This window comes from Bufo bufo, chromosome 2, assembly GCF_905171765.1.
Source record: "Bufo bufo chromosome 2, aBufBuf1.1, whole genome shotgun sequence".
Lineage (NCBI taxonomy): Eukaryota > Metazoa > Chordata > Amphibia > Anura > Bufonidae > Bufo > Bufo bufo.
Window position 1 is genome coordinate 435,071,410 of NC_053390.1, and position 12,392 is coordinate 435,083,801.

The 12,392-nt window shown below is 41.3% G+C and overlaps 1 protein-coding gene across 5 annotated transcripts in view; it reads left to right on the forward strand.

Annotated features, from left to right (window-relative positions):
- The window catches only part of HOMER3 (homer scaffold protein 3), a 177,161-nt gene that overhangs the window by 146,733 nt on the left and 18,036 nt on the right, over window positions 1-12,392 (forward strand). For all 5 annotated transcript variants that reach the window (XM_040417427.1, XM_040417426.1, XM_040417428.1 and 2 more), the window contains 3 exons: window positions 3,752-3,908; window positions 4,551-4,658; window positions 10,170-10,250. In XM_040417427.1, coding sequence (XP_040273361.1) covers window positions 3,752-3,908; window positions 4,551-4,658; window positions 10,170-10,250 — 346 coding nt within the window. The remainder of the gene's footprint in view (window positions 1-3,751; window positions 3,909-4,550; window positions 4,659-10,169; window positions 10,251-12,392) is intronic.

A 12,392-nucleotide genomic window follows, 5' to 3' on the forward strand; every position in this document is an offset into this window, starting at 1 on the left:
ACTATGGTACAAAAATGTGAATTTCTGCATTTTGAAGCGGCTCTGACTTTCTGAGCACCTGTCATGTTTCTTGAGGTGCTAGAATGCCAGGATAGTATAAATACCCCCCAAATAACCCCATTTTAGAAAGACACCCCAAATTATTCGCGGAGGGGCATGGTGAGTTCATGTATGATTTAATTTTTTTTCACAAGTTAGCGGAAAATGACACTTTCTGAGGAAAAAATAAAGTTTCCATTTCTGCTAACTTCTGGCAAAAAAAATAAAAATAGTCCCACGGACTCACTATGCCCCTCAGTAAATACCTTGGGGTGTCTACTTTCCGAAATGGGGTCATTTGTGGGGTGTGTTTACTGTTCTGGCATTTTGGGCGGGGCTAAATTGTGAGCAACCCTGTAAAGCTTAAAGGTACTTGTTGGACTTTCGGCCCCTTTACGCACCTAGGCTGCAAAAAAGTGTCACACGTGGTATTGCCGTACTCAGAAGAAGTAGGGCAATGTGTTTTGGGGTGTATTTTTACATATACCCATGCTGGGTGAGAGAAATATCTCTGTAAATTGACAACTTTGTATAAAAAAAATGTAAAAAGTTGTCATTTACAGAGATATTTCTCACACACAGTATGGGTATATGTAAAAATATAACCCAAAACACATTGCCCTACTTCTCCTGAGTACGGCGATATCACATGTGTGACACTTTTTTGCAGCCTAGGTGCGCAAAGGGGCCCAAATTCCAATGAGGAGTACCTTTAGGATTTCACAGGGCATTTTTACGCATTTGAATTCCAAACTACTTCTCACGCTTTAGGGCCCCTAAAATACCAGGGCAGTATAAATACCCCACAAGTGACCCCATTTTGGAAAGACACCCCAAGGTATTCCATGAGGGGCATGGCGAGTTCATAGAAGTTTTTTTTGTTTTTTGGCACAAGTTAGCGGAAAATGATATTCATTTTTTTTTTTCTTACAAAGTCTCATATTCCACTAACTTGTGACAAAAAATAAAATTTTACATGAACTCGCCATGCCCCTCATGGAATACCTTGGGGTGTCTTCTTTCCAAAATGGGGTCACTTGTGGGGTATTTATACTGCCCTGGCATTTTAGGGGCCCTAAAGCGTGAGAAGAAGTCTGGAATCCAAATGTCTAAAAATGCCCTCCTAAAAGGTACTCATTGGAATTTGGGCTCCTTTGCGCATCTTGGCTGCAAAAAAGTGTCACACATGCGGTATCGCCGTACTCAGGAGAAGTAGGGCAATGTGTTTTGGGGTGTATTTTTACATATACCCATACTGTGTGTGAGAAATATCTCTGTAAATGACCACTTTAAAAAAAAAATTTATACAAAGTTGTCAATTTACAGAGATATTTCTCTCACCCAGCATGGGTATATGTAAAAATACACCCCAAAACACATTGCCCTACTTCTCCTGAGTACGGCGTTACCACATGTGTGACACTTTTTTGCAGCCAAGATGCGCAAAGGGGCCCAAATTCCAATGAGAATCTTTAGGATTTCACAGGGCATTTTTACGCATTTGGATTCTGTGAGGGGTATGGTGAGTTCATGTAAGATTTTATTTTTTGTCACAAGTTAGTGGAATATGAGACTTTGTAAGAAAAAAAACAAAAAACTAAAAAAAATCAATTTCCGCTAACTTGTGCCAAAAAAAAAAATCTTCTATGAACTCTCCATGCCCTTCAAAAGTGATCTTTATAGCGCCGCAGCGATTTTACAGTGTTTTTGCAGTGATCAGAAAAAAAAATTCTGTCACTGCGGTGGGGCGGACTGAACGCAAGTGTGCGCACAAGATCAGGCCTGATCGGGCGAACACTTTGTTTTTTGTAGAGCCTATAGAACATGTCCTATTCTTGTCCGCAATTGCGGACAAGAAAAGGCATTTTCTATATAGTTCTGGCAATGTGCGGATCCGCAAAATGCGGAAAGCACATTGCCGGTGTCTGTGTTTTGTGGATCCGCAAAACGCATACGGACCTCTGAATGGAGCCTTACAGGGGGGTGATCAGGGAGTCTATATGGGATGATCAGGGGTTAATAAGTGACAGGGGGGGTGTAGTGTGGGGTAGTGTGGTGATTGGTGCTACTTACAGAGCTGCCTGTGTCCTCTGGTGGTCGATAGAAGCAAAAGGGACCACCAGAGGACCAGGTAGCAGGTATATCAGACGCTGTTAACAAAACAGCGTCTAATATACCTTTCTGGGGTTAAAAAAAAAAATCGCATCTACAGTCTGCCAGCGAATGATCGCTGCTGGCAGGCTGTAGATCAACGCTTTTATCTTGCGATCCTGCGAACGCGGCTCACGCGAGATGACGCGTATATGCGTCCAGGAGGAATAACCCGGCCGCCCGCAGGACGCATCCCTGCGTTAGGTGGTCGGGAGGTGGATAAAGTACGACGTGTCACGAAAAAACAATCTCCGAATCGGTTAGATAAGTAAAAGCATTCCAAAGTTATTACCACGTAAAGTGACACAGGTCAGATTTGCAAAAATAGGCCTGGACAGGAAGGTAAAAAACAGGCCTAGGGTAAAAAGGGTTAATGTGTCCAGAAAGATGCACCAGATCCAGCGTGAGTCACTGTGATAAATTGGGAGCATCCTATGCCTGCCAGGTCAGGTTTTAAACTATCTACATGATCGCTGCAGCCAATCGCTGGTTACAGCAGTAAACTGTCACCCTTGTGGCATGTGACCCAATGAAATTCCACATGGGTGACAGCTCACCACTGTGGCCAGTGATTAGCAGCAGACACGTGCACCCAGAGGATATTGATGCCAAGATTGACAGAAGCTGCAGAGGTGGTGGTTGAGCAATGGAGCTGGAACTTAGTGGCAAGGTCTGGCCACTCTCTGAGGTCTGAAAATAAGTTGGACAACCCATTTAACATACAATACCTCAGACAGTGCTGATCTGTAGTTAATGTTATTGACTGTAAGATCCAACCAGTGAACATGGCCATTTCACTGGTAAAACACCTGTATTGGCTCTCTAGTAGCACCTCTAGAGGTACGACATGTTCTCTATGCTCTTTACCTGTGCTAGGATGAACTGCTCCCTTGGACACCAGATGAGGGCAGTTTAATTTTAGTTTTCTGCATTGTGTGCATTTTATCGGACCCTGAAGAAGTTTCTATCCTCTACATAAACAGCGATACTTGGGACTATTAATGGGCAGATTATTGGGACCGAATATTTGTATGAACCCTCGTTCCCGATAATCAGCCTGCGTAGAGGTGCTGCCAATCATTATAGTTTCCAGTACCTATTTTTGACGTTTATATGCAACATGTAGTAGTCATGTGCCAAATTTCCTTTTCATCCTAATCGTATCTTGTTTTAGGGGTTTATTTTGGGACTTTGAAACCAATTACCAGTTTTCCCTAGAGTTATATCTCAGGTTTCAGTGGTTTTGTATCTTGAGGGACTGCTGTATGTGTTTGTGAGATCTGATGAACCTTCTAAAACATAAGAAATCACTTGTAGGAGACATTATCATGACTGCATTTGAAGTCACCAGCAGTCAGTTTCTTACCATACCAGCTACATGTTATGTTTAGAAGTCATGGTAAAGTCTACTATACTAAATATGTGACCGTTCATGACATTCTCCAATGGACTTGCATTGACACTCCTGATTTGACTGCTGCATATGGACGTAGACCATGAAAATGCCTTTACTGAGCATGTTATACATACAGCTTGATTTCTGAATGAATGTCTTCACCAGATCGGTGTGTGAGGTGCAGTGGGAAGCCGAGTTTTTCAGTCTTCAGGACAACAACAATAAGTTGGTAGCTGCTTTGCGGGAAGCAAATGCCAATGTGGAGAAGTGGAAGAAGCAGCTGGCCGGATATCAGGAGGAGGCAGAAAAACTACGGCAAAGGGTATGGACATCAAGCGTTTACATTATATGAATTATGCTGCAAAGTGACTCAAGGGTCCCCTCTCTTCCGTTTAAGTACCCTCCTAAAAGTGGTGACTATTTTAGACCAGGTTATGTAGGTGTAAAATACAGGCTGTACTTTGAAAAGTGTTCATAAATCAGTCAAAATGACAGTGTGGTAGCAGAGAACGGGTAAATCTAGGCTCGTCGAGCAGCAAGAACTCTAAGCTGAGGACCTCTGCAGGACGTCGGTGACACTTTCAGATTTTGTTTTCAATGGCATATGTTAAAAAGGTCAGAATGTGCTTAACACTAGAGGTTATACAATGTTATTTTTATTTTCATACTGAGGTTTGATGAGAAAAACAGAAATAATTTTACAGAAAAAAGTACTAAATGGGAGCTGAGCAGATAGATTATGCATGATTTACATACCACATGCAAAAAACTCATGGTGGCGCTTCATGGAACTAATTCTTGCTGGACATTCCTGCCCAGGATTTACATGAATACATTTCTGTAGGTTTTTTACATTACTCTAAAGTATTTTACAATCCTTCCATAATCGAATATTACTGTATATTAACTTATTTTCTTAATTTGGTGTTACTCAAAAACATCAATTTATCTCACTGTTGTGCAGGTTACGGAGCTGGAGAGCCAGTCTACAACGGTGCCTGCCACAGACCAGGAAAACGAACTTTCTGAACGCCTAAGAGAGCTCGAGATGCAGCTTGCCAACAAAGATGAGGTGATTAAAGGGTTGTGTAACACAATGATTTTTAGAATGACATTTAATATTTTCATAGCAATGCTTATTTATTCATAGGACATAATAAGTGCATCTGTGGGACTGCCGGAGATAGGCATGCGCTTCTATTTGACATAGACAGTGAATAGAGCGGCAGCACACATGCTCAGCCATTGCTCCATTCAAGGTCTTCTTTATTGGGGGAAGTTGCAGTGAGGAGGGAAAGGAACATGAGACTCCCATTCTGATCGGTGGGGGTCACAATGCTGTGGACAGGTGATACATGTCAACCCCTTAGATTTTATTTTTTTCTTTAATAATTGTGAAAACAAATTCTATAATAAATAGTATATAAATGATAGCATCTACTTGACAGATTAAAACTGGAAAAACTTCCCAAGTTTTTATTGTAGATTTTGAATTTGTCTGAAGTAAATCTATTTAGTGCACAACTCAGGTGACTGAAATACATTTTACTCCTTATTGACATAACTGATTTTAGCCTTAAAGGGTTTCTGTCACCAGAATTAACCCTATTAGGCTACTTTCACACTAGCGTTCAGAGCGGGTCCGTCTGATGTCTGCTCAGACGGATCCGCTCCTATAATGCAGACGTTTGTATCCGTTCAGAACGGATCCGTCTGCATTATAGTTTGAAAAAAATTCTAAGTGTGAAAGTAGCCTGAACGGATCCGTCCAGACTTTACATTGAAAGTCAATGGGGGACGGATCCGTTTGAAGATTGAGCCATATGGTGTCATCTTCAAACGGATTCGCCCCCATGAATTACATTGTAAGTCTGGACGGATCCGCTTGCCTCCGCACGGCCAGGCAGACACCCGAACGCTGCAAGCGGAGCGGAGGCTGAACGCTGGCAGACTGATGCATTCTCAGCGGATCCGCGTCCACTCAGAATGCATTAGAGCTGGACAGATGCATTCGGGGCCGCTTGTGAGCCCCTTCAAACGGAGCTCATGAGCGGACACCCGAACGCAGGTGTGAAAGTAGCCTTAAACTGGCTGACATTAGTGATGTGCTAATGTCAGCAGACCATAACTCTACTATTCTTTTGCTTATTGATGCGCCCCTTACTGCACAATTTTAACTTTGATGATATGCAAATTAGCCTCTAGGAGCAGGGGGGCTGCTAGAGGCTCCGTTCTCCCAGCTCATGTCACGCCCTGCCATCCTTGATTGACAGAGCCAGCGTTCGTCTTCTTCTTCCGGCCCTGTGGGCTGGATAAATCTTGCCTCTGCGCAGTGCCGTTTACCAAGCACACAGGGCTGGCAGGAGGAGACGAACGCTGCCTGGCCCTGTCAATCAAGGACGGCAGGGCGTGACATGCCTCCTAGAGGCTAATTTGCATATCATAAAAGTTAAAATTGTACAGTAAGGGGGCCATCAATAAGCATAAGAATAGTAGAGTTAGGGTCTGCTGACAATAGCACATCGCTAATGTCAGCCAGTTTAATAGGGTTAATTCTGGTGACAGAAACCCTGTAAGGACCAGTAATATATTTTCCCTTCTGTGTTGCAGCAGTCATAACTTTTTTTTTTTCAGGATTATTTATGAAAAGCTGTGGTTTCAGGGCACATAAAGGGGTTATCTGACTTCAGCAAGTGACATTTATCATGTAGAGAACATTAGTACAAGTCACATTCTAATGCACTTTTATTGTCAATAATTGCTGGCTTCCTTGCTGGCTTGATTACTTTTTCCATCACATTATACACTGCTCGTTTCCATGGTTGCGACCACCCTGTAATCCAGCAGTGGTGGTCGCGCTTGCACACTATAGGAAAAAGCAGCTGCCTCTTTGGTGGCCGGGACCTTGGGAGTGCACATAGACTGGCACCTTTTCCTATAGTGTGCAAGCACAGCCACCGCTTCGGGACTGCAGGGTGGTCGTAACCATGGAAACAAGCAGTGTATAATGTGATGGAAAAATGAATCAAGCCAACAAAGGAGGTAATATGGACAATAACAATACATTAGAAAGTGCCTTGTATTAACTGTCTCTACATAATAAATATTTGCTGAAGGGAGACAACCCCTTTAACACAGGGTGTTATTTGACACCAATGGTTTGTTAATTTGAGTTTTGAGGCACTTTTTTATTTTATTTTTTATCCTGTAATTTTTAACCACCACCTGTCCGCACATTGACTATAAACATCTGGGAGGTGGTTCTCTATCTCCTGAATGGACGTTTCTGAACCTCCATTCAGAGATCGCAGCTGCACGCTAATCATGCAGCTGCAGATCGGGTTGCCCATTGTCAGTGACAGCAGAGCAACCCTTAGAGAAGGCAGGGACAGTTCCCAGGTGTCCCTGCCTTCTAGATGCGCTTCCTGTTACCAGAGTCGGGTGAGTGCAGGAGCTGTCGGGTCTTTCACAGACTTTGATCAGCCCTGCACTGAGGCTGTACAGTGCAGTATACCACTGTACAGCCTCTTTGGGGGGTGTATTTCCCCTGTAACTGGGGCTACTATGTCAGCCCCAGTTACAGGAAAAATCAATAGTGAAAAAAAAAAAAGTTAAATGTCCCCCAGAGGTCTTGTATGACCTTTATGGGGGATGAAAAGTGTAAAATAAAATAAAATATAAAGTTTCACATGTAAAAAAAAAAAAAAGAATAATAAGGAATTTTAAAAAATAAAATAGACCTATTTGGTATCGCCGCGTCTATGACCGATGGCTCTATAAATATATCACATGATCCACCAAGTCCGATAAACACCATAAAAAATAAAAATAAACTGTCAAAAAAAGACATTTTTGTCACCTTACATCACAAAAAGTGATCAAAAAGGCGTATGTCCCACAAAATGGTACTAATAAAACAGTCACCTCATCCCGCAAAAAATGAGCCCCTGCATAAGAAAATCATTTAAAAAATAAAAACTATAGCTCTCAGAACATGGACACATTAAAACATCATTTTTTTTGTAAAACTTAAATAAATAAGAAAAAGTATACATATTGGGTATCGCCACGTCCGTAACGATCTGCTCTATAAAAATGTCACATGACCCAACCCCTCAGGTGAATGCTGTAAAAATAAATAAAAACGGCTAAAGCCAATTTTTTGGTCACCTTTCCCCAATAAAGTGTTATAATGAATGATCAAAAAATCATATGTACCCAAATATAGTACCAATAAAACTGGCACCTTATCCCCTAGTTTCCAAAATGGGGTCACTTTTTGGGAGTTTTTATTGTAAGGGTGCATCAGGGGGGCTTCAAATTGGACATGGCATCTAAAAACCAGTTCAGCAAAATCTGCCTTCCAAAAACCATGTCGTGCTCCTTTCCTTCTGCGCCCTGCTGTGTGCCCATACAGCAGTTTATGACCACATGTGGGGTGTTTCTGTAAACCGCAGCATCAAGGCAATAAATATTGAGTTTTTTGTTTGGCTGTTAACCCTCGATTTTTTTATTAAAATGGAAAATCTGCCAAAAAAGTCAAATTTTAAAATTTGATCTCCATTTTCCTTTAATTCTTGTGGAACGCCTAAAGGGTTAACAAAGTTAGTAAAATCAGTTTTAAGTAACATGAGGGGTGTAGTTTCTACAATGGGGTCATTTATAGGGGTATCCACTATGTAAGCCACACAAAGTGACTTCAGACCTGAACTGGTCCTTAAAAAGTGGGTTTTGGCAATTTTCTTAAAAGTTTAAGAATTGCTTCTAAAATTCTAAGCCTTCTAATGTCCTAAAAAAAATTAATGACCTTTCTAAAATGATGCTAACATAAAGTAAACATATGGGGAATGTTAAGTAATAAATATTTAGAGGTATCACTTTCTGTTTTAACAGCAGAGAAATAGAAATTTAGAAAATTGCAAATTTTTTTAAAATTTTGGGTAAATTTGGGATTTTTTCATAAATAAAGGTGAAATATATTGACTCAAATTTATGACTATCATGAAGAACAATGTGTCACGAGAAAACAATCTCTGAATGGCTTGGATAAGTAAAAGTGTTCCAAATAAAGTGAGATGTCAGATTTGCTAAATTAGGCCTGGTCAGGAAGGGGGCAAATGGCCTGGATGTGAAGTGGTTAAAAAAAAGCCAACAGATGTAATTGACCTCTTGTGGAGGAGCAAATAACTACAAAATGGACAAGAGCTAATCTTCTCACTACTTTTCTGGAAAAAGTCCCCCCATATGTGATGTCAGAGATAAAGTATGCTCTTTGATGGGGGGGGAGATTAATAACATTCACTGAAATCCATGTAACCCTCCACCTGGGGTCATGTACAGACACATAGGGAAAAAGATGCTCTGTGTCTCTACTCTTTTCTCTGCAGCCTGTCAGCAGATCCGCCACTCCTCCTCCAAGCTGTCTGAGATCACATCACAGCTGGCTAAAGAGGGGGAGCGCTTCTTTAACCAGTAATATCTCAGCTACATATGAGCTAGAGCCATTAATTTGGCCTTGTTTTAATGCTGACAATCTAACAGTCTATAGGGAGATAGGATCTGTCTGTCTCATCTTCTCCCTGCAGTCTGTCAGCCCAATACCCCACTGCCTCCCTCCTCCTCCAGGCTGGCTGAGATCACAGCCAGCTGAAGGTGAAGGGTTGTTTTAACCTTTACTATCTTAGGATCCTGGTGCTTCCTGTGATAAAGCCGGAAATACAGGCTATAGATTTTGGGTTGGTAGTCAGAGCTACAGGTTTTTGCAGCTCTCACAGGGAACCGTTTCGAACGGCTGTATCTCCTGTTTTGACATTTAGCACCCCAATTCTGGGCTTATTTTAAATCGTAAATTACAGGTTTCAAATAAATTTTGATTGTAATAGCTTTAGTGCATTATGATAATAAGGAGGTATGCACTTGCACTGTATAAGGGATTAAGCGCTACAGTATAATCAAGTGCTACTTCCTCTTCATTACACTGCTCGGTCTCCTTGGAAGTGTAGTGTAATCACAAGTACTCGTTTTGTTCACTTGAATGGAGAGAGTACTTGTAATTACACTACTCCCGTCGGGATACACCGTGCGTGCGCAGTGTGGGGGTATGGAGATCTGATGGCCATTTGTTCTGTTAAATCTCCCTACCACTCACTGCACACGTGCGGTGTCTAATCATCTGGAGCCAGCTGAGAGGTAAGGAGCAAGCACATTAGGTGGCCCCTTCTCCCCAACTGTGGTGTGAAATTTCCCTACCCCATCATTGTGCGCCTGCGCAGCGTGGCACACCTCCTCCCAAAGCTGGGAACGTCATGTCCGTGGTGGCCGCGTCAGAACAGGAAGTGTTGTCGGCCCCCCACCATTTAGATATTTATGACCTATCCTGAGGATAGGTCTTTAATATAAACAGTCTGCACAACCTCTTCAACATAAAAATGTGATTTAAACAATTGTTTTCTGATGACACATTCCCTTTTACAGAGAAATCACTTTGTAGTGACCACATATTACTGTAATAATACAAGCAAAACAAAAACCTTTACCAGTTACACCAACAGATTTATGGGTTTATTTTTTCCTTTGTCTGTAGGAGATCCTTCAGTTGAAAGGACAAAGACCTGACCTTACAGAGCTGGAGAGTGAAAGGGATGAGCTACTACAGAAACTCCAAGTAGGAAAATGTTCAATTATAATGAACTCTTAGGCCTCTTTCACACTACCGTTTTTTTCGGTCCGTATACGGAACCATTCATTTCAATGGGTCCGCAAAAAAACGGAATGTGTTCCGTATGCATTCCGTTTCCGTATTTCCGTTTTTCCGTTCCGTGGAAAGATAGAACATGTCCTATGTTTGTCCGCAAATCACGGTCCGTGGCTCCATTCAAGTCAATGGGTCCGCAAAAAAAACGGATTACATACGGAAATGCATCCGTATGTCTTCCGTTTCCGTTCCGTTTCCGTTCCGTTTTTTCTGAACCATCTATTGAAAATGTTATGGCCAGCCCAATTTTTCCAATGTAATTACTGTATACTGTATATGCCATACGGAAAAACGAAACGGAAACACAACGGAACCAAAAAACGGAACAACGGATCCGTTAAAAACGGAACGCAAAACACTGAAATGGACATACTGTAGTGTGAAAGAGGCCTTAGGCTGCCTTTAACTCTTGTGTTTGGTTCAATACAGCTGTCCCATTAGTCCAAAGGGAGGAATTTATCATGATAGGAATTTTTGAAGTCAGGTTCGCTTGAGTCTGCATTTCCATCATTGCACGTTGTTTGGTGCATATTTAATGTCTAGAGATGTTACTCCTGTTTTTATGCTACCCTGCCCCTCACCACTGGAGTGAGATTTATGCAGCCACCCTCCCTGCCAGACCTGTGGAGGGAAACATGCTTACCCGCCCAGGGACATCCTGCTTGGCTGACATGTCACCACTGCAGCCAGGTATTGGCTGCAGTAGCACACATGACCACCCAGGAATTTGACAAGCAGGGAACCAAAGCACAGCAGACGAAAGGCAAGCAGGTAAGTATACTTGACTTTACAGGTATAGAGTGGAAGGGGATTGCCCCAAAGTTTCAAAGGTGGACAACCTTTTTAATTACCAGTTTAATACTGGGTTATTTATACCTCTCCCCACCCATGGATGCATTTTATTTTTATTTTTTTTTAACTTTGTGCGTCTTTGTGAGCCATAACATTTGGTGATACATGGGACTTTATTTTTAGGTAATTTTTATGATAGCATTTTTTTTTTTTTTTTAATACCTGGGAAAATGTAAAAAAGAGGTTGGTTTTTCATATTTTTCATTGTTTTATTAGTGCAAACTACAGCTAGAATACTTTTTAAATTGTCTCCCATTTTTGTAACAGTTATTTTCATATAGGGGGATACGGATGCTGTGGTGGGATTGTTAAATTATTTTTCAATTTTTTTATATTTTTTTGTCTTTATTTCTTATATCACACTTTGTGCCCTCATAAGGTCATACTTTGTTGATTTCTCCTATAAATGGGGCCAATACCTTATATTAGCCCCAGCTACAGTGGGAATACAGCCCTCAGAGATGTATAGCTGTTCAGCCTTGCTGCAGAATCAATCTGGGTCTGCTAAAATCAGCAGCTTGTACAGTCATGGGCCCTCAGCAATCACATGATTGCTGGCACCAGAGCTTCCTGATCTGGATATACAGCACTACAAGGACATTCAGAAATATCCTTACAGAGTGAAGTGAGGACCACCCAGACATTTATAGCCAATGGGCAGTTTGTAAGTGGTTAAAGGGAACTTGTCATAGTGAAAATGCAATGTAAAATCTGCCAGTGGCATGGTACAGAGCATGAGGAGCTGTGCAGAATGATATATAGTTTTGTTGGAATAGATTCTATATCTGTTCTATTTCATTCATTTACTTTTCTGCTCACTTTTGCCTTTTGAAGTCAAGGAGGTGGTCCTATCAGTGACTCACATCTATCTCTTTATGCATAGTCATAGAGGGAAGGCTGTCAGTCACTAATGGGATGACCTCCCTGACTTCAAAGCCCAGAAAAAGCAGGAAATTTAATGAATAAATTATACTGAATACGTTATACTGAATTTTTTCCTATAAAACTATACAGTGCTGTGAAAAACGATTTGCCCCCTTACAGATTTCTTTTTGTTTTAGCACATTTGTCACACATGTTTCAGATTATCAAACAAATTTACCCTGAGTAAATACAAAAATCAATTTTTAAATGATGATTTTATTCATTAAGGGAAGAAAGGTATCGAAACCAACCTGGTCCTATATAAAAAAAAATATT